The 26,327-nt window shown below is 45.5% G+C and overlaps 1 protein-coding gene across 1 annotated transcript in view; it reads left to right on the forward strand.

Annotated features, from left to right (window-relative positions):
* The window catches only part of TMEM41A (transmembrane protein 41A), a 151,500-nt gene extending 125,597 nt beyond the window's left edge, over window positions 1–25,903 (forward strand). Inside the window, exons 4-5 of the mRNA XM_078680460.1 lie at window positions 24,067–24,205; window positions 24,858–25,903. Of these exons, the coding sequence (XP_078536586.1) occupies window positions 24,067–24,205; window positions 24,858–25,081 (363 nt within the window). The 3' untranslated portion in view covers window positions 25,082–25,903. The remainder of the gene's footprint in view (window positions 1–24,066; window positions 24,206–24,857) is intronic.
* Window positions 25,904–26,327: the final 424 nt, after the last annotated feature.

Genomic DNA, 26,327 nt, shown 5'->3' on the forward strand with positions numbered 1-26,327 from the left:
TGGATTTGTTGAAAAGATTGTATGCGACATTGTATTCTCCTTCTGGAGTACAACTTACATTGGGTAAGAAAGTGGTCTCTCCGATGTATTTGTCGAGGGATCAACTTCCGACCGAATTGTCTTCTCTTCCTGATACTATTTAGGCCACTGGTCCTAATGATGTGGGTCTTTTGGAGATACCGCCATATGTTGTGACGCTGAAAGCGAACGTTAAAATGTCACGCATTCCTCAATATAGGATCTCTAGTGATGGCGAAAGAGCATTGCTAGCGATTATCCATGATCTAATTGAGAAAGATGTAATTGAAGAAACGAGAGGTAATGTTTGCAATAGCCCTGTTTTGCCTGTCTTGAAACGTACTGACTCTTCTCAGCCACCCATTTATAGGTTTGTGATCGATCTTAGAGAGGTTAACAAAATAGTTGTGCCACAATTTCCTGTTGTTCCAGATATCACTGCCTTATTGACCATGATTCCGGCTTCGGCCACGTGGTTTTCGGTGATTGATTTGAAGAATGCTTTCTTCAGCATCCCGATTTGCCGAGGAGAGTAGGGACATCTTTGGCTTCTCTTTAGGAGGTCGAAGTTTCCGGTTTAAGAGAGCTCCTCAAGGCTACTGCGAGAGTACTTCTATTTATAGTCAGGCTTTAAAAACACAGCTTGATACGATTTGCTTTTCCTGATGGTGTTGCCCTTCTTCAGTACGTTGACGATTTGTTAATCGCTGCATATACTAAAGAGATTTGTAAGGAAGCTACCTTGTCATTGTTACGTCATTTGTCTGACTTCCATCACAAGGTGTCTCTTTCGAAGTTACAGTATTGTCGACAAGAAGTGACCTATTTAGGTCATCTCTTATCGAAGGAGGGAAGAAGGCTGACCCCAGAACTAATTCAGGCGATTGCGAAAATGAATGTGCCAATTACACAGAGAGAAATGCGTGCTTTCTTGGGTATCACGTCATATTGCAGACAATGGATACCGAATTTTTCTTTGCTGGCCAAACCTCTGGTGGCATTGACTTGTAAAGATACACCGAATCCCCTCCCGTGGTCTGACGATTGTCAGAAAAGTTTTTCTGAACTGCGCGATGCATTGTGTTCGGCTCCGGTGTTGGGTACTCCCGACTACAGTAAGCCTTTTACGCTTTATGTCCACGAGAGAGAGGGATGTGCGTTGTCTGTGTTGACACAATCTTTTGGGGACAAGCAACGTCCATGTGCATATTTCTCGTCGACCTTGGATCCAGTAGCTAGGGCATTGCTGAGTTGTTTGAGAGCTACAGCGGCAGCAGCTGTTTCCATTCGACAATCGGCTGGTTTGGTGATTAACAATACGTTGATTGTGATGGTTCCACATGCAGTGGACACTTTGTTAAACAGGACTAAGACACAGCACTTAACTAGTGCTCGATTGTCAGGTTATGAGTTGACACTTTTAGGGGTGATGTCGCCGGAAACAACGACATCACCCCATCTCAAGACCTCTGCAACTCCCTCGCCTCCTACTTCCACAACAAGATCGCAGTCATACACAACAGCTTCATCACTCAGCCAACGCACCCCACGACCGCACCGCCACCCCCCACCGCCACCCTCCGTGCCTGGACCCCGATCAACACCGAAGAAACCCGACGCACGATGAACTCCATCCACTCCGGATCTCCAACCGACCCCTGCCCTCACCACGTCTTCAACAAGGCCGACGCCGTCATCGCACCCCACCTACGAGGCATCATCAATGCCTCCTTCGACACCGCTACCTTCCCGGAGAGCTGGAAGCACACCGAACTCAGCGCTCTACTGAAGAAACCTTCAGCAGACCCCACCGAACTCAAAAACTACCGCCCCATCTCGCTCCTCCCGTTCCCGGCCAAAGTCATCGAGAAGACCGTCAACAAGCAGCTGGCCGCCTTCCTCGAGACTAACGGATCCCTCGACCTCTCACAGTCCGGCTTCCGGCCCAACCACAGCACCGAGATCGCCCTCATCGCAGCCACCGATGACATCCGAGCCCTGCTCGACAACGGGGAAACTGCGGCCCTCATCCTCCTGGACCTCTCTGCGGCATTCGACACTGTCTGCCACCGCACCCTAGTGCAGCGCCTCAGCAACGTCGGAATCCAAGAGAAGGCACTGGAATGGATCATCTCCTTCCTCGCCGGAAGAACACAGAGAGTCCGCCTCCCCCCGTTCAAATCAGAAGCCACCGAAGTCATCTGCGGCGTTCCTCAAGGCTCCTCGCTCAGCCCCACCCTCTTCAATGTCTACATGAGCCCCCTTGCGGCCATCGCACGCCAACACAACCTCAACATCATCTCCTATGCCGACGACACCCAGCTGATCCTCTCCCTCACCAACGACCCCGCCACCGCCAGAGCCAACCTGCACAAAGGGATGACAGCCGTAGCCGAGTGGATGATGAACAGCCGCCTGAAACTGAACTCAGACAAGACGGAAGTCCTCATCCTGGGCTCCTCGCCCTCCGCCTGGGACGACACCTGGTGGCCCCCCGCCCTGGGCAGCGCACCCAAACCAACTGACCACGCACGCAACCTGGGCTTCATCCAGGACTCCTCCCTCTCCATGACCAGACAAGTCAACGCAGTCTCCTCGTCGTGCTTCAACATCCTGCGCATGCTACGTAAGATCTTCCGGTGGATCCCCACCGAGACCAGGAAGACGGTCACCCAGGCCCTCGTCACCAGCCGACTGGACTACGGCAACACCCTCTATGCCGGAACCACCGCGAAACTCCAGAAGAGACTCCAACGGATCCAGAATGCCTCAGCAAGACTCATCCTCGACATCCTCCGACACAGCCACATCTCCGGACACCTGAGAGACCTGCACTGGCTCCCGGTCAACAAAAGAATCACCTTCCGGCTCCTCACCCACGCACACAAAGCCCTGCACAACCAAGGCCCAAGATACCTCAACAGCCGCCTCAACTTCTACATTCCCACACGCGAGCTTCGATCGACCAGCCACGCCCTCGCCGCCGTCCCCCGCATCCGAAGAGCCACCACAGGAGGAAGGTCCTTCTCCTACCTGACTTGGAACTCCCTCCCGACCCATCTCCGCCTGACCCAAGACCACCTCGCATTCAGGAAGCATCTCAAGACCTGGCTGTTCGAGCAGTAGCGGACCCCCCCTCCCCAAGCGCCTTGAGACCCTCCGGGTGAGTAGTGCGCTATATAAATGCAATGATTGATTGAGCGAGCCATGTGCACATAAAGAGATGCAATACGTTGAATCCAGCTACGTTATTACCGATTTCAGTAGAGACAGATGTTTCTGAACAGCATGATTGTTTTCTCAGGACAGAAGAGGAAACGAAAGGGAGAGTAGATCTTAGGGACACTCCTCTTATGAAGTGTGATGGTACCTTATGGGGGGATGGTTCATGCTTCAAGCTTCCGAATGGTGATACGACAGCGGCATATGCTGTCACGACTCTACATACGATTGTTGAAGCTGCACGTATCCCACATAATTCAGCCCAAGCAGCCGAGTTGATTGCACTTACAAGAGCATGTGTGTTATCGAAAGGAAAGAGAGTGACCATATACACCGACAGCCAGTATACGTTTGGTGTGGCTCATAGTTTTGGACGCTTGTGGAAGGTGGGTTCCTCACGTCTCATGGAACTAAGATTCAGAATGGTCAGTTGGTGAATGAGCTTCTTGAGTCACTTACCTTGCCGTTACAAGTTGCGATTGTGAAATGCAGTGCACACAAAAAGGTTACCAATGACGTTGGTCGCGGTAATGTGTTTGCCGATGAAGTTGCAAAAGAAGTGGCGAGGGATGTGATGAGTCGAATGTATGTTGCTGGCCCTGCAAGATGGATTGGTGATGTTGGAATGTGTGAGGATACGATAGAAAGTGTGAGGTCTATCCAAGCTGAAGCTACAGAGAGAGAGTTGAGCGTATGGAGAGAGAGTACGGGTAAGTTGGATGTGAATGGTTGTTGGTTTGAGTTGTCAGAGCATCAGCGATGGTTGTTACCCGATGCGTACGTGCTTGCAGTGGTTACGATGGCGCATGGAATGGCTCATATCAGTGTGAAAGGGATTTGTAAGTTGTTGGCTCCAGTATGGCAAAACGCTGGAATTCCTACGTGTGCAGAGAATGTGGTCAAGAATTGTATGGTCTGTCTGAAGTACAATCCTGGTAAGGGAACTCCAACCCCAGCTGGTCACTTTGCGCCTCCGACGTATCCGAGGTTTTGCAGCTTGATTTTATCCATATGGAGAGATGCAACAACCTGAAATACGTACTCATAGTTGTTTGTGCCTTTTCGAGATGGGTGGAAGCATATCCCCTAAAAGATAACACTGCCTTCTCCACAGCTAAAGCCCTTATTAAGGAGTTTTTCCCTAGGTATGGTTTGCCGAGAATGGTTTGGAGTGACAATGGAAGTGAATTTGTGGGTCAAGTGATGAAGAGAGTGTGTGAGGGGCTAGGAATCCGACAGAAGTTCCACGCTGCAAATCACCCACAATCAGCTGGACTAGTAGAGTGCTATAGTGGCACTCTTAAGTTAAAACTTGCTAAGATACAGGCGAGCTCTGGTCTTAAATGGCCTGATGCGTTGCCATTAGCACTCCTGTCAACTAGGATGACTGTACATTCTCGAGTGGGACTTAGTCCCTATGAAATAATTTTCGGTCGCCCGGCAAACATATGGGGAGTGCCGAGGCCGACGAAATTCAGCGAGATTGAACACCCTGTATTGCTTGATTATCTGTATGATTTGACGGCTAAATTGTGTGTCTTACACCAACAGGTTCATGATACATTGCCTCAGGCTTCTGAAGATCCAGGACATGCCATCGATCCCGGCTTCTGGGTGCTGATCAAGAATTTTCAGCGGACAAAGAACGATCAGCCTCGCTGGACTGGACCCTACTTGGCACTCCTATCTACACGATCTGCAGTGCGAGTGCAAGGAAAGAAGAACTGGATCCACGGCGTACATTGCAAGAGGGTTCCTTTACCTCTGCCGTATGACTGGTGGGTCCAGGAGGGCATTCCCGATTCGGAAACTGACACTGTGCCACGTTTTCTGCCTTTTAGTGATGCACGTTTAATTGGGACAAGTTCTGAGCAAGAAAGCGACGATCTTCTGCAAGAAGCTGTGCCACCGTCAGTTCGATTGGACACTACTGAGCCTGAACTGCTATTCCGCAACCAGACATTGCCTGATAAAGGCCGTTATAATTTGCGACCAAGAGTCATGGGACAAATAAATTGACAGAGATTTTTCCTTTTGCTACTTTTTTGAAATTCAGCTTCCCCATCTGAAAAAACTTTTTTGACCGATTTTTGTTTTTCGAACCGCCATCCGGGTTCAGCTGTAGGGTCGCGGTGTGAAGTCTTTGGAGTGCAAGCCGAAGACACAAGGTCGACGGTTCTGGTTGGTCCTAGGGCGTACCCTGGACTGACAGGCGCATTCATTAGCACGGAACACCCAACCGCCGCGAGCAGCACGATTAGAGGATGGAGTTTTTCAAGATGGAGGGACCTGTTGAAGAAGCGAGTTTTAAAAGCAAAATGTGTAAAATGATGAGCAGAAAATGTTTTTTAATATTATGTCTTTTTATGTTACTTAGCTTGATGATGTTTTTAATGGGATACATTGTATTCTCTTTTCAAGTGACGTTTGCACCCACTACACAACCCATACCTTCTTCTACTGTTTCTTCACATTCTTTTCATCCTCTGCCTGAACATGAATCCATTAGAAGATTGGAATTTGTTAATAACTCCTTTGTTCAGCTTCTGCACCAACACCAACTAGTAATGAATACGACTAACTGTTGGGTGTGTGGCCTTATGCCTCATACTACTGATAAAGGCATTCCTTACCTGGTCCTGCCATTCAGCTACAATGGTTCTGTGTGGGCATACAGAACGATGTTCATCTATGCTTGTGAAGTCTACCCCCTACGTTCTGTGAAGGACAATCCAAAGAATAGTGCTCTAGTTAAGGGTATAGTCGACATGATTAGAGGAGTTGGCTCCTATGAGACAATCCCGAGAGATGAGACACTAGCATATATTGGATGGAATGTGACTGGATATGGAGTTAGTCGGAGTGAGAACCAGCGAGCGAAAAGATCCTCTCCGATTTGGATCGTACCCCACCAGGGTCATCTTTGTCTGCAGGGTAATGGCAAGAATCCGAGAGCTCAGTTAGGGAACAGTATCTGCACGGAGACGTATGCTTTTGCGTCCCAGACTTCCCCATCATTTCTAGAAGCTAAGAGTACCTATTTTGTCTGTTACGATAGAGCATACACATGGTTGCCCCCTGACTTCTCGGGCACATGTTTTGTCTCGTTCCTGTTGCCTCCTACCTATACAGCTGCGGCAGATTACCACAAGACGAGAATTGTTAGCGGTGTCTTCAGTAAGGAAGATACTGCAGGACAAGAATTTGGAGATTCCTTGAAGGGTTTTCTGCCGTTTTGGGGACCGATGGTTAACAGCAGGAACATACGGCAGCTGACGAGAGTGGTTGAGTCCACCGTAATTGAAACTGCCGGTGCCCTTAGTAACTTGACTGCTGAGCTCCAGTCGGATCGTCTTATGACACTCCAGAACAGAGTTGCGTTAGATGTCATACTTGCAGATCGAGGTGGGGTATGTAAAGTGATCCAATCGAGCTGCTGTGTTTTGATTCCGGACAATGCCCCGACAGTATACCAGGCCATTTCAATGTTACATAAGATCACCGACTCTATACACGTGGATAAGGGAGATTGGTCATTGATGGGATGGTTCTGGGAACTGTTATCCACCTGGGATGGAAGATTCTGATGGTCATTGGGATGGCTTTAGCGATTCTGTTTCTGTTCTGTCTTTGTGTGCAGTGCGCTCCTGCTATATGTGGCCTCTGTGCTACTACGTGTGCAAGGAGCCCTGCCTCAAGAGAGGTACTAAGCAATAGGATTATGCTTCATCGTGATGATCTGATGAATATAGACCTGGACTCAGATTGACGTGAGTTAGGTTAATTGCCTATGTAAGGGCAAAAGGAGGGTCTGAGGTTCCGTGAATCCTGAACCCGTTCGAGAAAAGTCATGGTTTTGTTACGAATTTGGTATTAGCGGACTGTAACCAGTTAGTACGGCAAGCATGAGTGTTTTCGTCACATTACACCGATGGATTCACTAGGTATTTAGGGATTCGTTCTGAACCCTTGGGTTCCATTTTGTGTATGGCAGCCATTTTGTGGTTGCCCTCACATAGGCCGATGACTACGGCCGAACGAGTCTTTTAGCACACGTACACCTTAGCTGACTTCTGAATGACCTGAGCGAGCGACCTTCTTGCCTGAAGCCAAACTTGTTAGGCCAGTTCCTTTCCCAGTAGCTGATCGAGATTGAGGATCAAGGCACGGGAGATCATAAACCTTTTATTGCACACAACTATGTCTTATCTTACTCACACCTGCCTCTGCTCCTTTCTTTATGGGCTGTTTACGATGGGGATGTGCCTGGTTTTATGGTGGGTTTCGATCGACCTGGCTGATGAAGAATGTTGGGTTTGACCAATGATTGATCGTGGGCTGGGCAACTGAAAAGTGGGTTTTACCGTCATGCGATACCTCTGATTTGGATACATGTGATTGGGCAGTTTGTAAATGTAAAGTATTTGTCTGGAATGTAATTTTTGGCATAAAAAGGATGGCTTGCTTTGTAAAAATTGAGCAGTCTTCTACGAATATACAGCCATTGTACTTCGTGGACCTCTGTTTCTGGTTGCAGCCAATAAATTCGATCTTTGACGTCACCAAGAAGGTTCCGTGTCTCTGTATGCCAAGGCAGGTGAACTCGGAGACTTTGGGCGTGTCCCCTGATGCCGCTGGGTCTTAAATAACCCGGTTCTTCACCCCCCCTTGCGTTAACCAACATATTAAAATTGACATGAGAGGGTTTTCTTTGGAGGCGGGGGTCGTACAACCCCCGGCTGTATTTATTAAAACATCAAATAAAACGAAAATTGAAATAAACAATATTCACACAATTACGCAGAAAATGTTCCATGACATTTGATTACAATTGATATATACAGATATCAGATGGCTTACCTTAACATAATTCTAGTACAAGGTATTTCTTATCCGAATTTAACATATGAACCATAATCCTACAGTAATTACTTTTCTGCGTAGCCTATTTGGGCCTACGGCAAGGTCACCAACTGGTGTCAGATCCTTATCAATTAACCACACCCTCCGTTCGGAGTGCGCATGCACAGAGGGCCCGTTTACCATGAGGGTACTTCCCTCCCCCCCGGTTACCCCTGTACGCTCTATTAACTCTACATAAGGGGTCCCTTGCATCTCTGCACCGTTTACTGACGTCATTGTGCACGTGCAGTGTGGCCAACCAGCCTAGAGAAAGCGTTACTTCCCCCTCACATGATAGGCTGCATTGATGTCACCCACATCCCACTCTGCCCACTTGCAGCCACAGAACACATATACAGGAACCGGAAGTCGACGCACTCCATCAATGTGCAGGTCATATGCAACGCTGGCAACATGTCAGAGACCCCTGAACTGACTAAGACAGAGACCCCCTTTTCAATGGAAAGATACCCTAAAACCGTCCTGCTCAGCTCTTTGTAATTTCCTGAAAGAAAAACTAAATTCAGACGTCTTTCATACGAATGACCAATGACCCAAACAACATGTGCTCCTGTGTCCTGTGGATGTGCCCGTCGTTGTGTTGTATCTTGTTGCTGGTGCGCCGATGCCAGTTTACCCCCTGTGTTACAGGTTTGAGAAACTGAAACGTAAGCAGAAGATGAGACGGGCATCAGTACAAGTAAGAAATGCCACACTCACAGCATGTGTAGCCGCACATAGCGCTTATAAGATTTGGAGGACCACCTCCCAATTTTCTTCACACTGTTGCTGTGCAAACCTCTAGCTGTTGCTTCTGTGGCAGCCCCAATTCTGAACGAATGTGTTCAAAAGCACTTTGGATCCAAACCTGTCCTGTCTATTGCCATGTCCAAGCCCCTTTTGAACTGGAATCTGGTATGTGGGGTACCGTTTGCATCAATCAGCAGTGCTCCCCTCATTTGCCCTATTCCTCTGTCGGAGGAATGCTTCAAGCTGAGTCACGGGGCAGCAAGGATTATCCTGTGTGCGGTGAAGTACTATCCCTTCTCCACTGGCCTGTTTTGGATTTTCTAATGGATATTAGTAAAGTGTCGCTGTAAAGTGCAGCTGCAGCCCTCCTTGCACATTATGCTTATTGCGCGACACCAGCTCCCCTATCCTAAAGGCTCCATAAAAAGCCAGTAAAAAAGAGGCTCTGAATAGCAACACTTCCCCTGTTGAGCTGCAAATGCCACCCAGAGCTGCTAGCAGTGATGTCAGTAGTTCTATGCAAATTGGGCGTATTGTATCTGGAGCAGCCGATGTACGGTTACTTTATCTTTTGCCAAGGATTTTTGCAGTGCTGCTCTAAATTTCACAATTTTTTCTTAAGGTAACCTGAAACACCCCTGTACTGAGTCCAATTCAATGCCTAAAAATTCTATTGTGGTTGCTGGACCCACCGTCTTCCCTGGCGCCAGAGGAACCCCGAAGGCACGCATGAGCACGCAAAATTCCTGCAATGCCCAAGCGCACTCCCGGGAGCACGCCGACCCCAGAAAGAGAAAGTCATCCAGATAACGCATGACATATTGGTGCCCTGTCACCTGTCTTAAAACCCATTCTAGAAATGAACTGAATTTTTCAAAGTAAGTGCAGGAAACAGAGCAACCCATGGGCATGCACATAGCCATGTAGAATTTGTCCTGAAATTTAAAGCCCAGAAGATGGTGATCCAGAGGATGTACAGGCAGCAGCTGAAAGGCTGACTCAATATCTGATTTGGCTAGCAAGGATCTGGGACCCAGAACCTTTAGCATATCCACTGCCTGGTCAAAGGAGGCATATTTTACGCTACAAGTTTCCTCGTTGATGGCGTCATTTAATGAACTGCCTCTAGAGGCTGACAGATTGTGAATCAACCTGAACTCCCCCTCCTCCGGGACCACTCCAAGGGACGAGAAAACAAAATTGTGCACAGGGATGTGATCGAAAGGACCAGCTTTTCTGCCCAAGCGTAATTCTTTTGCAATTTTTGTTGCTGCCACTCCCAGGTTGGTCCTTACAGAAAGCTGATTTTTAAACTTGGGTGTCCCTATGTAATCACATGCAGGATTCCTGAAGCCATACAAAAAACCTTCTTGTAAAATCCTAGCCGTTGCATGATCTGGGTATCTGTTTAACCAAGGGGTCATAGCCATAACGTCAGTGGGTGAGTGTGTTACAAGTTGTGTCCCTTCCTTACTCCTGTTTCTTCTTTCCCCTATACCCTGATTTGTTTAGGCATTTTGATTCTGGGTGAGAAGGGTTGTTGCAGATAGAACATGCGTGCCTGAACGTACAAGTGTCTTGTGCCCTGGTGCATGTCCGTCTATTAAAATCCCAACATGTCCCCTTCTGTCCCCCCCCCCGCTCCCTGGACTAGGGCGATTGCCCGTGTTTTGGGATGGCCGAAAGGGCTGAGACGCTTGAAATGTGTGACCCTTGTGCAAGTGCTGCGCTGTGTAATCCTTCCACCCTACGCCCCCATATTAGTCATGGGACATAGTAATCCTGCTCTGGTAACAAGCCATCTCTGCTTGTAAGTTCGGTGAACGCTCAGCTATTATTGCCATAAATACAGAAAAGGCCCTAATCCAGTTGCTCAAATTCTCCTCCACCCTGAATTTCAACAGTTCAGCGCGCCATTCACTAGGAAGCATCCAATCTTTCTGTTTCCTTGAATACTCCATTTCCCTGTCATCCACCAGTAGAGAGAACATATTAATGTAAGCACCCGACCATACCAATTCTTTCACTTTGCGTGTTATATGCCTGGCCAAATGTTCCCTTCTTGTGGGTAGCACGCCCGCACCCAGTAATGGCAATGTCACTTCCTTACCTATTGCCACAACTCCAGCTGGCTCTGTCACCTTGTCTTTTCCATTGCTGCTTGCTGGCACCTCTTTGTTGTCGCCTGCTAAAGGAACCCCCCCCTGTTGGTTGCGGGAGAGATGGAGCACCTGGCCCTTCGCCTGTTGCAATAATCTTCGCCACCATATTTTTTGCCTCGGCCAAAGGGTCCTCCCCTACTTCCTATGCCCCCACTGAAGTTGGCAACATCCCTCCTCTCCCTTACCAAGGGAGAACTGTCGCTCTCTGTGCCACTAATTCCTGTGGGACCTGATTGATGTCTGCTGGCGTTGTGACAGGCGTAGAGACCACTGGGGTAGGAACCAGAATCACTGAACTAGGAGTGGGCACCACTGGGAATGATTTAGGGACCACAGGTATGGGTGTCACTGGCCTTGGTGCGGGAACCACTGGGCTAGGTGCGGGAACCACTGGGCTAGGTGCGGGAACCACTGGGCTAGGTGCGGGAACCACTGGGCTAGGTGCAGGGACCACTGGGGTTCTTGTGGGGACCACTGGGGTAACTGTAGGGACCGATGTCCATGGATCCCCTGAGGGAGCCCCCCGCTGGAACCTCTCCCAAAGGATGGCCTGGTCCGGGGACTAGCTCCTAATTCTTCCCCTTCCTGGGCCTAGTCAGCCTAGTGAGCAGATCCAGTTCGCCCCTGGGTTTTGGGGGCTCTATGGTTCGCTTAGGCCTCCCCACCACCTCACTCTGCCCTTTAACTCTTTCTCTGAGCTCAGCAAGGCTCTGCCCCAGTTTCTTAACCTTTCCCCGTCTCCTGTCCATTGTCACCATTCTACGCATCATTGACGCAATCATGTGTTCCATGCGGGAATGCTTAGTACCACGTTTACAGGCCACAACTCCTGAGCCAAAATTGAAAAGTCACTTATAAACTGATTAGCAATAACACCGCGAACACAATGTTATCTGTATCTAAGTGATTTCTCTCACTGAGAGCCTCCCCACAATATTTGCCTGGCCTGGAAACCTGTCCAAGTCCTTACCTGAGCACCATTAGAGGTACACAAGCCGGCCGCAAGCACCACGCAACTGGAGCCGCGCCACACCAGCTAACCTGGGTGTTTGGTGAGTAATCTCGAGCCCGGCGGCCCACAGAAGCAGTGAAATGCAGGCCTGTCTGTGACCTCTGTGAGTGATGTCCTCTTGCACGTCTGATGTGCCACCACGGAGAGCCCTTGACCACAGAAGCAGAATAAGGAGTCTGTGAGAATGACCCTGATATCAGCTTAAACTGCAGCTGAATCCCTTTGACCGTACTCTGCAATGCAAAACTGCTGGCCAGGGGCAGTATTTACCTTTGCTCCTACGGTGATTTTCCAACAGCACCTCGCAGTAGTTACACACTTTATGTTGTGGTTCACTGGTTACAATAATGTCCCCTCTGATCGCTGTCAGGACAAATGCACAGCTCCTCTGACTTTAACTATTCACTTGGCTAGTTAATTACCAGAACGCATGCCTGTCCGAACAATGTGTTTAAAGGTATCAGAGCGCTTTGCATGAGCACCAGTTATACAGACAGATGCATGCATTTGTTGTAGGCTCGGGGAGACTAAGCGATTTTCCCAGAGTCACAGGATGTTGAGCAAGGACTATTTAAAGAAGCGAAAGATACAGTGATCAAACCTGCAACCTTGGCGTTGTTAGCAACACGCACTAATCAACTGACTTAATCGCCTACCTGTGCTCTAGCACTTAGGTCACAGCCTTGCGGCCCGCAGCATCCGTTGCACTGCTATTTACCAGACTGGCGCTTTAACCAACTAAGCAACAGCGCCTATTCTATTGTCAAGCTGTGTGCGCAATTCCTCTGCCAGCACTCCTCAACAACAGAGCCTTCCACGAAGCGGGAGGGAAGGGCCGGGCCGGGCGTCCTCTGATCCGGGCGATGAAAACCGCTGCAGACCGGCGTGACGACCTTGAAAGGGGCACCTCAATTCGCGGGAGACGCTCCCAGCACTCGGCGGTCCCCTTTGCTGCTCGCGGCGGCCGATGTCGGATACCCTGCAGAGGAGAGAAAACAAAAGTGCTTCTCCCGCAGAAGTTTCAAGGCGGTTTCCAGTCTGCTCCTCCTGCCGGCGTCCAGACGCGTAGATTCCTGTCCAGACGCGTCGATTCCTCCTCTCACAAAAAGGCACACCTGCAAGAGGAGAAAAACAGAAAAAGAATTACAGCCTCCTGGAGCCGGGGGGACAGGCCGTGGAGCGGGGAGCAAAGAGGCAGACTCCCGTGCTCCCCGGCCATTTAACCCCTCACTAGCCAGGCCGGTTCTAACCGGCCTGGCCTTTGCTCCCCAGTGACCCGGAAGTGATTCGATCACTTCAGGGTCACTAAGGAACGTGGGGTCCAATCCGCGATAAGGCGCGCCCGCCGCGTCATTGTGACGCGACAGGGCGTGCCCCACCACAGAGAGCGGGTGGGGGCCGGTGCACCCACACTACTTGCGGCGGGCCAATGATGGTCCGCCTTTCTCAGAGGCGCCATAATGAAAGGGCCGAGATGTGTGGGAGGAGTCATTGGCTGCAGCAGCTGGCTCCATCTGGGAGTGGGAGCCCGCAGCTAGGGGCTGTTTTGGAGCCTGCTGGGGTGCCATTTCAGGTACTGTGCAGTGGCAGCGTGGTGAAGCTGAGAGCCGAGAGGAGGCCCACTGACGGCGCTGCTGGCCCCTGGACCAGGATACTCCGTCCCGCTGTGAAGGAGCACTGGGACTGGACCTGGGCCTGGAGTTTTAACGGTCTGCTCCGGGCCTACTGATACTTGAGACTCCATGAACGCTGGAGGCAAGGGGTGAATGAAAAATTATGCCACCATCTGAAAACCCCAACAGTACAATAGCTGGCAGGCGCTTGGGCCGCACCCATCTGCGAGACTGTGCTCCCCCATTCCACCGAGAATGTAGCATGGAATGCCTCCCTGCTCACTCTGCCCCACTAGGAACGGTTATATTTCTGAGCATCTGGACAAAAGGCACAACTGGTAACTCTAACATGCACTCTACTAATTTGTTCTTTGAATGGCTGACCTCCCTTGCAGCAATCCACAGGGCTGAGTTTCGGAGTGAACTCATTGGGGAAATTGTGGTGTGTCACAGTGCAATGCATGTGGACCTGATGTGTAACTAGACTAGCCTGCCCATAATGTATTGAAGCGACACTGCCACAAATCTGGGAAAGTACAGGGGCAGTAAGTACCATGTAACGCTGGCACTGATTAGACATCAAGTTGCAATGCTGTGAGAACCCCCTCCCCTCTCCCCCTTTCTCATGTGTGCATCAGGCTCCTGAGTGGTATGAGTGTGAACTTGCAGGTGGAGGTTGTGTGAATACGTGCCACCTACTCCCTATCAGCGAAAGGGGGTCTTTAAGCTGCAAGTCATCATTGCATCAAGAAGACAAATGAACAGTATTACGCACGGCTGCTATCTACCGAAAGTAGATTTACTGCCCCATAAGAAACTGTTCCAGAACCTCTTCACAGTCTTGCTCTGTGATGGAGATAGACCAGCAGGACTCTCACCAGAACCCAGTCTGGCTCTAGAAATGGCCTGGTCATTCATTTCCCTAGTATTTGCATCTGATTGTGCTGAAGATTCACGCCCCCTGACACACACACCTTGTAAGGGGTTACTCTGTTCACATATAATACAACTATAGGTTTGGGCAGTTCCTCACGACTGTAAGGTCCACTCTTTTGGTATTACATGTTGGCATTTTGTTTTAAGAAAAGTTTGCTCTGGTGCTACTGCACTCGATTGAAACTGATCTCAGACATATCTTCCAATATGATTGCATTCAAGTAGATGCTTTTTCCCAATTCATATACACAAAGCACTCATGGCATGACATCTCAACGCATAATATGGAATGTACGAGGGCTACGCACCCCCTCTCATAGATACTCAGTCTATGCATATCTGAAATGACACAAAGTGCAGATAGCTTTTCTGCAGGAGGCCCACCTAACGCACATGGAGACTAATAAACTGTGACGCAGGTGGAGGGGACACATTTATGCTACCAGTTACTCAGCATTTGCTCTGGGGTTGTTGGTCCGAGTCCACCCTGGTAACACCCTTCTAATAGAGGAGGTGGAGACAGATGTGGAGGGAGATATGTCTTTCAAAAAGGTAGGCAGGATGGGATATGTTTACTAACTGGTAACCTATATGCACCACACACAGAACCTCCGATCCGGGCGATGAAAACCGCTGCAGACCGGCGTGACGACCTTGAAAGGGGCACCTCAATTCGCGGGAGACGCTCCCAGCACTCGGCGGTCCCCTTTGCTGCTCGCGGCAGCGTAGCGGCTCCTGATGTCGGATACCCTGCAGAGGAGAAAAAACAAAAGTGCTTCTCCCGCAGAAGTTTCAAGGCGGTTTCCAGTCTGCTCCTCATGCCGGCGTTCAGGCGCGTAGATTCCTGTCCAGACGCGTAGATTCCTCCTCTCACAAAAAGGCACACCTGCAAGAGGAGAAAAACAGAAAAAGAATTACAGCCTCCTGGAGCCGGGGGGGGGGCAGGCCGTGGAGCGCGGAGCAAAGAGGCAGACTCCCGTGCTCCCCGGCCATTTAACCCCTCACTAGCCAGGCCGGTTCTAACCGGCCTGGCCTTTGCTCCCCAGTGACCCGGAAGTGATTTGATCACTTCAGGGTCACTAAGGAACGTGGGGTCCAATCCGCGATAAGGCGTGCCACAGAGAGCGGGTGGGAGCCGGTGCACCCACCATACTTGCGGCGGGCCAATGCTGGTCCGCCTTTCTCAGAGGCGCCGTAATGAAAGGGCCGAGATGTGTGGGAGGAGTCATTGGAAAGATATGTCTTTCAAAAAGGTAGGCAGGATGGGATATGTTTACTAACTGGTAACCTATATGCACCACACACAGAACAAGGGCCCTTCTAGAGTAAACTATCCACAGTTCTTTCCAAATAGTGTGATCTGCCATGTGTTATGGGGTGACTTTAACAACGTATTAGACATTACCTTGGCTCGCTCATTCCCACTGTTGAGAGGTACACTGGCGCCTACTGGGGCCTTGGTACGGAAGAGCTGGGCCTGCGGATGGGGACTGGTAGAGATATTTGGAGACACTGCAGCCCTACCACACAAGTATACACCTTTTATTCTGCACCACATATATCGGTGAAGAGAAGCACTAGGCAGGGATGCCCTTCTCCCCCCTCTGACCTTCGAGCCCCTGGCCATATGACCAAAGGCAACCTGGTGAGATGTTCATATGGGTGATGCGGTACATGCAATTTCTTTATACGCGGATGACTTATTATATATAAAAGATGTAAGAGAACTCCCGTATATTATACCCAATATACTCGCTTTATTCGCCTGTCTCTCAGGGCTGCAGTCAATTGAAGAAAATATGGTCGTTCCCATTCGATCCCAACACGTCTGACCCGTTGCTTACCATAGGCGGAATCCTAGTCAACTGGCAGCCGACCAAGTTCCGCTATTTGGGCATTAGGGTGTACCACACTGATCATGACCTTCTTGATGGAAACCTTACGCACGCCCTTACAATACTATCATCTCAGATGACTTTCTAGAAAACGCTTGCCCCTTCGGAAGCATCCAGGGTGTCCCTTATTAAGATGGTGTTGCTTCCCTGTGTTCTTTATTACTTCTCTAACCTGTCACTCTAACTTTCGCTATCTTTCTTCCGACTCATTGAGCGAATGCTTCGTGATCTAATATGGAACAAATTGCGATGCAGAGTTGCGCTCACAAAGTTATATTTACCCTTAGACTGGGAGGGGTTAGCGGTACCATACTTTTTGAACTATTATCTAGCATTACCGCTACAATGGGTGGCCCGCTGACTGGTGGACCGACACCTGTCAAATACAGTGGGTATAGATGCCCCACAAACGCTGGTTCTATTCTCTTTGTTTCACCATTGTGGCAGGAAGGCTGGCCCTCTTCCCCCTGTTGCTCCAAGTGGCCTACCGTTGCTTTCAAACACTTAACTCGCTGGTTTGTGGATGCATTCCATCTGTACACAATACATGACCTGTCCCTGCTACGTACAAAATAGGAATCGGACCTATGTCACCCACCAAATGGAACGCAATCTTGGTGAGTCCCACATATGTCCCATGTAATGTCTGGTTCAGATTCATTCAGCACTACATAGTACATATCTCACCCTGGAGAAACTCAACCTCTATTTTCATAGATCAGACTTGAAATGCCCTCGATGTTGTTACCTAGACGCTGATTGATTGCATATGCTGTGGTCATGCCCTAAATTACAACAGTAATGGAAGGGAGTGACACAATATCGAACTGCACAGATAGACAAATATCAAACACATTGGAGGTATGTATATTAGGGCTGTTCACAAGAGACAAAAAACACAGAGACATGAGTCGCTTTCTAGATCTGGGGCTAATGGTGGCCAAACGGTTAATAACGAGACACTAGAAATCTGCTGATCCACCACCCTTGCAGGGTTGGTCTTGCTTTATCCTCAACTGGGCCAAAGCAGAGGGTGTGTCCCTTCGTAGGGAGGATACCTTGGGAAAAAAAAATTCCAATCTCGGATAGCTGGAACGTGATCCTCGTGGCGATGCACCCTGACCCAGCAGTAGACGACCCATAGAATAGGATACTAGCGCTCAACTGAAGGGTGAGGCTGTGCTCTCTCCATTAAGAAGCAAATATAGTGATATCATCCAGGACGAATTCTTGAATTGGAATATGTAATATTTGGAACTATTGGTCGTATAGCTGATCAGATACATTCTTCCAACTGTCCTGGGACGGGCGTTCGGAGTAGTGGGTGCCTGATGAGTTGGTTTAACGGTTTAGAAATGTATTGATCTCATGAAACTTAAATGCTATCCGCACTAGGTATATTCTGATATAGTATGATCACCCATTGTACAATGAAGGCTGGGATTCATCTGTAATTTATCCGATGTGACTGCATGCTGTAGTGCAGTGTTTCCCAAACTGGGGTCCGCGGACCCCCTGGGGTCCGTGATACATTCGCAGGGGGTCAGTAGGCAGCAGTTTTAAAAGCACAGCAAAGTTTCTTGTATAATTAGCAGCTTTTGAGCAACAATAAAAGCGTCAAGATAATGCCAGTGATTAATGTACCTGCTGGAGAGAGATGAGTTTTGTTCAGTGGCAGCTTTGACTTAACTAATGTAGCACAGAGGGTTAATATGCCTACTGCAAAGAACGCGTAACATGCATTTTAAAAAGCAGTATTTTATGTGCATAGGTCCTTGGTTACTGCTTTTGTCACAGATGTTCTTTTGTTACTGTGCACTTCATAAGTGCCAATCGTAATATAGCAGGACCTATAAACTGTCATCAAAGAGCTGCTTGCAAACTGCATGGTACTAGTTAGTAACCTATGTTTTTCCCATTCATTCATTATCCTGATGTTGCTAAAAAGGTTAATGTGGGTGGAAATATATTTTTAATGTTAAAGTCAGTGCTAGCCACTGTGTTATGTTCTGAATCCTGAGTTAGTGCGTTCCCAGACCAAGCCCTCTTTAAAAATGCCTACCAGTATGAATTACATGTGAATCCTACACCTTGTAGTCCTTTACCTTATGTAACATTTTCTATACACTGATTTACATTTGATTCATTGTCTCTATATGTGTGTGATGTGAAGTGCTCTGACATCCTACAATGGAATGAGAGATGCTATAAAATATGTAGAGATGAGAGGCACTGTTGGAGGGGGATAATAGGGGAATCATTGAAGAACCCCAACAAAGATTGTCACATCCTGGTGCATAGTAAGGCCTTCATTTACTATTCTTTAAAAGTTAATACAATTCAATATATAATGAAAAATGTGTTGTAGAATCACCATTGTTTCCTAAATATTTTGAGGGGGGAGCCTCCGAAAGCCCCCTTTGTAGTGGTCAGGCTCACTCCCCGCACTTGGGTGCACCGTGTGGGGACTGGTCTGAAAATATTTGCCAGAGCTGCTTTGGGTTTCCAGTCTGGCCCTGGCAGGAGCAGGAGCCTGGTACTGCGAAAAAAAAACAACAATTTAAAAGTTAGTCACGGAGATGCAGCACCAACCTTCCCATTAAATGTTTTCCTTGTTTGCAAATTCCTTCAATATAAAATACTACGGGCTAGATGTATGACCCGTTTTTTTTATGCGCAAACGGGTTTGCAAACCCGTATGCACATGCAAAAACCCATTGGGCCAAGTACATAGCCTATTTCACAAGTCACAATTTTTTTGCGACTCACTAATTAGGTTTTGCTACTTGCTATTTGGAAGGGGCATTCCCTTCCAAATAGTGAGTCTCAAAACCATGTAAAAATGTTTTGCGACCGCAATTGCGGTTGCAAAACACTCGCAATTACCATCTACTTCAAGTAGACAGTAATGCTTTTGCAAATGGAAAGGGGTCCCCAGGGGACCCCTTCCCCTTTGCAAATGCTTGCAAAATTATTTTTAAAGAGCAGGCAGTGTTTTCTTTTTTTTTTTTTTTAAATGCATGGAAAACGGGCTGCATTTAAAAAAAAAAAAAAAGTAAACTGCTTTATTTAAAAGCAGTCCCAGACATAGTGGTCTGCTGAGCCCAACAGGCCACCATCCCTGGGATGGCTGGCATTCCCAATGGGTTCGCAAATTGCGAGAGGCTCATCAATATTAATGAGTCTCGCAATTTGTAAGCCCATTGGGAATCCCAAACAGTGTCAAACACACTGCTGTATTTCATTTTGCGACTCGCAATTTGCCACTTACAATGTGTCGCCAATTGCGAGGCGCTAAATGAAATGTTCGTACATCTGGCCCCAAAATCCTTAGTAATTTGAGTATTTCTTTAATGTGCACACGTGTTTTTTTCTCGAATTACTGTTTTAATATTTAAAATTTAAATCATACAAATTGCTTGGGGGTCCCCGCTTCCAGTGGTGACTCAATGGGGGTCCTCAGGAGTCAAAAGTTTTGGAACCACTGCTGTTGTGTTTATATAAATCATCTCAGTGTAACCTGTTTCTTATGCATATGCTGTACATATGTGTTTTGTAATGCAAAAATCAATAAACAGATCAAACATAAAAAATAATTAAAAACTTTAATCAGATGCTCTAAAACCCATGCTTCTGTTAACACTCCACCCACTTGAGAGATTAGGTGCCGCTTTTCATTTTTGTAAAACACTTCTGTTCAAACTTTTGTGCCTTTAAATAAATGTGCCCAAAGGTAAGCAACACTCAATAAAAAGACAAAAAAATCACAAGACAAGTGGTTAGCTGATATTGTGTTCTAATATCAGTGTATGAAACAACTAAAAGATGAAAAAGGAGTGTACTAGGAGACAAACAGGGAAAGGGAACACATCTATCTTTCACAATAGAAGATGCCAATCACTAGTGAGAGAATTCCAATGGAAAGTTAAACAAAAGTTTATAGTGAGTCTTAAACAAATTGGCACACTGGCTGCAGGCGTTTCAACAGTTTTGCTAGACCAAATAAGGACCCATTGACACACGTTTTAGGTATGTCAAAAGCGGTTCGTTCAGAATAAAATAACTAAAATCTTAGAAAAACACCTGCCATTCCCATTTGGTTTTCAATCATCCACCAATTTGACTAGGTTTGAAAAATATATATTTCAACAATAATAGTAAGATAGTTTAATACGTTTATTGCAATGAAAGGGAAGTTGCTGGCCGAATCAAAGACAATCATGTTGAGACGTAAATCATGGGACTATAACAGGAACTATATATGGGAACCTTGTCTATTTACAACTTGGCTGAACACGTGATATTACAGCACTAGAGTTCCTAGAACACAACCCAAGGCTTTTATCCAAATCTATAATAACAAAAAAAGTTAAAGCACATGTACATGCAAAGATGACCAATCTGCATAAGACACTAAAAAAAATTTGGAAGAAACAGCCAGTGAATTTACAAATGGTCAAAAGTACTGTAGACAAAAAAATCTATTAAAAGTATGCCCACAGAGGCTTGGAATAATCTGCCTCTAGAAAGGTTGATCACATTGATTAATAGGAATTTAGCACCTTAGGGATATATGTTGATGTAGGAGGCAAATACATAGTGGAGGGGCACTTAGACACTCTCCTACACAAATGTTATAAAGTATCCACCTGTACCAATGTTATGAATGCTGTTAGAATCAGACACTTTGGCCCTTTTTGCAAGTTTGGTGGTGAGACTGCCTGATCGCCGCGGCCTCCACAAGACCACAGGCCAGTGGTCGTCTGACTTCCATATTAAGAAGTGCCCACCTGAGGGCTGCGCATATTTTGCAGCGGTGGTGATTACTTTTCCATATGTATCGACGCCTGTGTGAGCATTTCGACTACATATGTGTCAGATGCATACACATGCATGATACATGTGAAAGAATACCACCTACCCATTGCCGGAGTCGGATCCATATGTGGGCAGTCCAGGCAACGGGTATATGGTACAAAAAGGGCACACCTATACATCACCACAAACAGGGTCATAATCCTCTCTGTGAAGAGACTGATGTGAAGGGGGGACCTGAAGAAAGGGATCCACGTCAAACTCTGACTGAAATCACAGGAACAGGGTGAGTACGCACCCCAAATCCTTTGTTTGCGCTGACTTGAAGCCGGCAGTCTATCCGCCGCGTTCAGTTGCTGGAAAACCCAACTTGTAAAATGGACAGCAGTAAAAATACCCTGCACTGTCCTATGGTAGCTGCTTTTCCCCGACCACGATCCAGGTGGTGTGCTGTGTGCCGACGGTGTCGGCAGTTCATCCACAGTCTTTCCAAATGCCATCCGCACATCTTGTAATATGCCTGTCGGACCCCCACGTTAGCGCCGTTCGGACTGCGGCCTGGGTACAGAGGGTCATGGATCATAAAATTAGTAATAAGACTCTTATATCTTTCATCCCTGGGAGGGCAGCAGTTAAAAAGTGAAGGGAGGAAAATAATTGCAGCGGATTTTGTAGACACTGTTTTTCCAAGAAAGCCATGGCATATTTGCACACAGTTCAGATGGTTGCTTAAAACCTAAGATACAGAGGTCTTTACTGGTCTCGGGCTGCAAATAAAGAGCTTTGCACAACATTATATGATAATTTTAAATTGTTCAATGTCTCCTTTCAGTTACTTATTAATTTTGAAAGCTTGCTTTGGATATTAAGATGTGGGGTGTTAGAGTCTGATCTGTGATATGAAAAGATATCCGGGGGATTGGGGGGATGGATGGAGAGTGAATATTCTGGTCCTTTCTTCCTGAAGGCTTTACAAATAATGCAAAAGAACCATACATTTGTTTTAGAGTCCAGTAGTTAGCAGTAAACTTAGTTTAGTGCTGGTTTGATGTGATCGTCTTTACAACCGTTTAGGTGCTTTTTGGGTTTGTATCCGGTCAATTACATGGTTGGTGACTGAGTCTCTTTGAAATACAGCTGAGTATACTGCAAGTAAATACAACAGGCAGCACAAACATGTTTCTGTTTGGGATGGCTAAATGATTTTGCTATTATTTGTGCAAATATATTTTAATTTTCATTCATTTTCATCCAGCGTCAGTGGGCTTTAATAACGTGCCTAACATTTTTGACTTGGGAGCTAGTGGCAAAAGGTTTGTCCAAATTCATGCCTGAAGGGTACAGTTTAGTTATATTAGTGTGTTGGGTATGCCCATTGGTTTGTCTTTGCTCGGCAGGATCTTTTGAAATACTTAATCTGTGGGTACTTCTGTAGTTTGCTAAAGTATCCCAGATTAATTACTTTTTTCAGCAGTCCTTGATTGATTTTTTTGTTAATTCTATTTAATGCATCAACTCATAATTCTGCTGTAGTGAGACATCTACAATTTGCATAATAAAGGGGTTATGTCTTTTTATTAGCTATGCATTTAGAAGCAGATACAAGTCTAAATTTCTTCCGAGACGAATCGCAGATATTTCGTTTTTGACCTTCCCATTCCCTTCCTGTCTCTCATCCTCGCAACCCCCCATTCTGGATTGTGTATTTATTGCTTTTATTCATTTCATCAAGTAAACTGGAAAGTTAGTTATTTTTTTAAATTTGATTTCTACTCTGGATGAATAACAATATTTTCCTGTCCATTTTTCCAGTTCTGAAGATGTACATTTACAGAGCTAGAGTTTTTTTAATTTTAGTAACATGGTGTGTGAGCCAGAGTACTTTCACAAGTAGGGATGTCCTGTTTGGGCATGGAAAGATATCATGCTTGTTCTAACATGAAGAGACCTATGCGTAGGACAGACTACAGTTCTAAGTTCTCTAGCTGATGATAACCACTTTTATTACTAAACTCAGTTATACAATTTTTCTTGGGTGTTAATATCCACTGGGATGCAAATCCATTGGCTCTGAGGTTACCCATAGATCTCTGCTGTGGAAGCAGTCATAATAATGTATTATTGTTGTGCAGCATGTGCACTGAACTGATTCCAAATGCTGAATAACAGGCCCTTACACATTATTGCTCTGTTCAGAGGACACATTTGGACCACTAAACTTCCCAAAGGCTGAAACTAATATATGCATTAAAAAAAGAATCTATTCAAGAACAAATTGTAAATTGAATGGTCAAGCTTCTCACCTTATCATTTTCCCTTGATACTGATCTTGAGTGTTATTCAGCATCCTAAGTTTACTTCTATATGGTGATCTGACACAAAAAGGGTGGTATTTTGAAGGATGGAGGGTTCAAAAGTAAGAGTTACACATCATGGTAACCTATGTTCTCTTACACCAAGGAACTCCTTCAGATCAGCTACTGCTAAGGTTTGAAAACAGGTCGTTCATTTTTTATTTTTATGCAACAATTTATGAACTTTAAAGGCTATTCAGGTGTAGACAAGGGTAATTGTCCTACTATTTAGATTTTTCAATCACAGTGTTCATTTTTAGTCAGTAACTTGTTCTGTCTCTGATAAATTCAATCACATTTATTTCATATGTGTACATCAAGAGATATGTAACATCTGTGTAAGACATTTTGGTGAAACCATCCATTTCTTTCTTGTTATGGTAACAGGTGGAAGAGAACCGAAGTGGTTTATTTTTCTTTCTGCTGTTTTTGAGATTCTTCCCCATGACTCCAAATTGGTTCTTAAACATCACGTCTCCAATCTTGAATATTCCTTTGATCCAGTTCTTCTTTTCTGTGCTGATAGGTAAGGAAAAGATATACAGATATGGAGGTATATTCTGGTTTTTTTTATTTTTTAAATCCGAGCATTTTTTTAAATTGTTTGCTTGTAACTGTTACATTATCAACTTAAAAGCTCCATAACATTTTGTTGAGCTTATTTGAAACAGTGGATCATTGTCTCAACTGTGTCTCTCTCTAGTAACCGTTTTCCCAAAAATATGTATTTTTCTTTCTTGAGTTTACTTTACATTTTTTGTGTGCAGTCTGTGTGGAGGGGGAATAATGTGGTCAGAATTTATAACAAATGAATTATTAATGTGAGTTATGAGTTGATTTACTGTTTAAAAGCCAAGACATTGTTCTTTGATACATTTTAGTAAATAGGGTCTGATTTAACTAATCATGTTCACCTCATTAAGCCAGGATTTTTACCTGCAGGCGTGAACTCCAAATATTGATGTTTCTGTTTTTCATTGGATGACTTTTGTCCTGTAATATAAGCTGGTATTGATTTAATGTATATGTAATAGAAAACCAAGCTTCAGTTAACCTCTTTTGGGATACACATTTCTGTCACACAAATATGTTCACTTACATTTGATGTCCTAGATCAGTTTTGTCTTTCCCTCCTTGTGTGTATGTTAATCATGTTAATGCATATTTCTATATTACAGGTCTTGTACCCTACAACTTCATTTGTGTACAGACTGGCTCCATTCTTTCTAAAATCAAATCTCTTGATGACATTTTCTCCTGGGGTACATTGTTGAAACTGTTGGCTATAGCTGTAATGGCACTAATACCGGGAACCATCATCAAACATTTAAACTATGATCATCTAAGAACGGATATAAAGGACAAAGGTGTTCTACTTACTAATGGCAAAAAGTCAGACTAGTGGGAACCCAAAGCTTTGCAACAAATAACGTTTTAAAGCTATAAGTTATTAAACAACACCCTGTTGTTTGAAATTTTGTATGAACTATTACTGCTGTTTGCAATTAATTTTTATGAACAATTTTTTAAGTTAGAAATATAAATATGAAATTTAAAGTCTTACAATTTTTTCATGTTATTGTTTGAAAGTATATGCATAGAACATAATTCGATTTTGCATAATTTTATATTTAGACTTTTAATTATAAGGGATGTATTCGAAAACTGCTGCACGCATACTGCTGTCTCATAAAAATTAATGACCATAACAGAAGAGCAATCCCAGTACGAAAATCATTATTGTGGAAATTTTCGTTCAACTGTTGTCAGTTTGGATAGCATTTTTTACATTGGAGTTCCAATGCATATATTTTTTTTTAATTATTAGATCATTGGGGTTGATGATCTGCTCTGATTTTATTTGATGCACTTTTGTTATTTGATACTGTATCATCCTTTTAAGTTATGACCAGAAGTCTTCTTTTAGTAGAAGTTATTATTTGTGGAAAAACTTTAGTTGTGTAGAATTGGCACAATACATGTATATGAGCACAAGAAACCCACAGATAATATTAATGATGCTTTTCCGTTTGCATAGAATAATTTTGTTATTGATGTTTTTCCGTTTGCATAGAATAATTTAGTTTTTTACATATACTAGTAGAATATAAGGGCAATGTTTTTAGCGTGAAAACTATCATGTTCAGTATATTACTGAAAAATGGAGAACATATTCCATGATCTCTCTCAAGGCCTGCCAGGGCATTCCCATCATGAAGAAAAATTGTAAAACATGATAAGAAGTGCAACTGTGCTCTTGTTTTTCTGAATTTTGGCTTCATTTATCAAACCAAGTGCACTGCCATTTTGTGGCTTTTAACATAGTATCCTAGATTATACCAATAATCTGGAAACCTTCACTTCCCAGTTTTGCTTTTGTTCCCATCAGGCATTATTTGCACCAGTATAGGTCCTTGCAGTATTATTAAACCATGATGTTACCTATCTGTAGCGTTAATTAGAAAGGGTAAGTGTTTCACATTCTGTGTCTTTTTCATAAGTCACAAGATAAAAACAGGCTGGAAATGTTGACAGGGGAATCAAGATAGAAATGTAATTTAGTTTACAATGAGATATGTGGCTGCCAGTATGACATTTTTAGTGCCGGATTTCAAAACTTGGTTCAGCACTGTAATGTGTTATATTTC

The sequence above is a fragment of the Lissotriton helveticus genome, chromosome 3_1, assembly GCF_964261635.1.
Source record: "Lissotriton helveticus chromosome 3_1, aLisHel1.1, whole genome shotgun sequence".
Taxonomy (NCBI): Eukaryota; Metazoa; Chordata; class Amphibia; order Caudata; family Salamandridae; genus Lissotriton; species Lissotriton helveticus.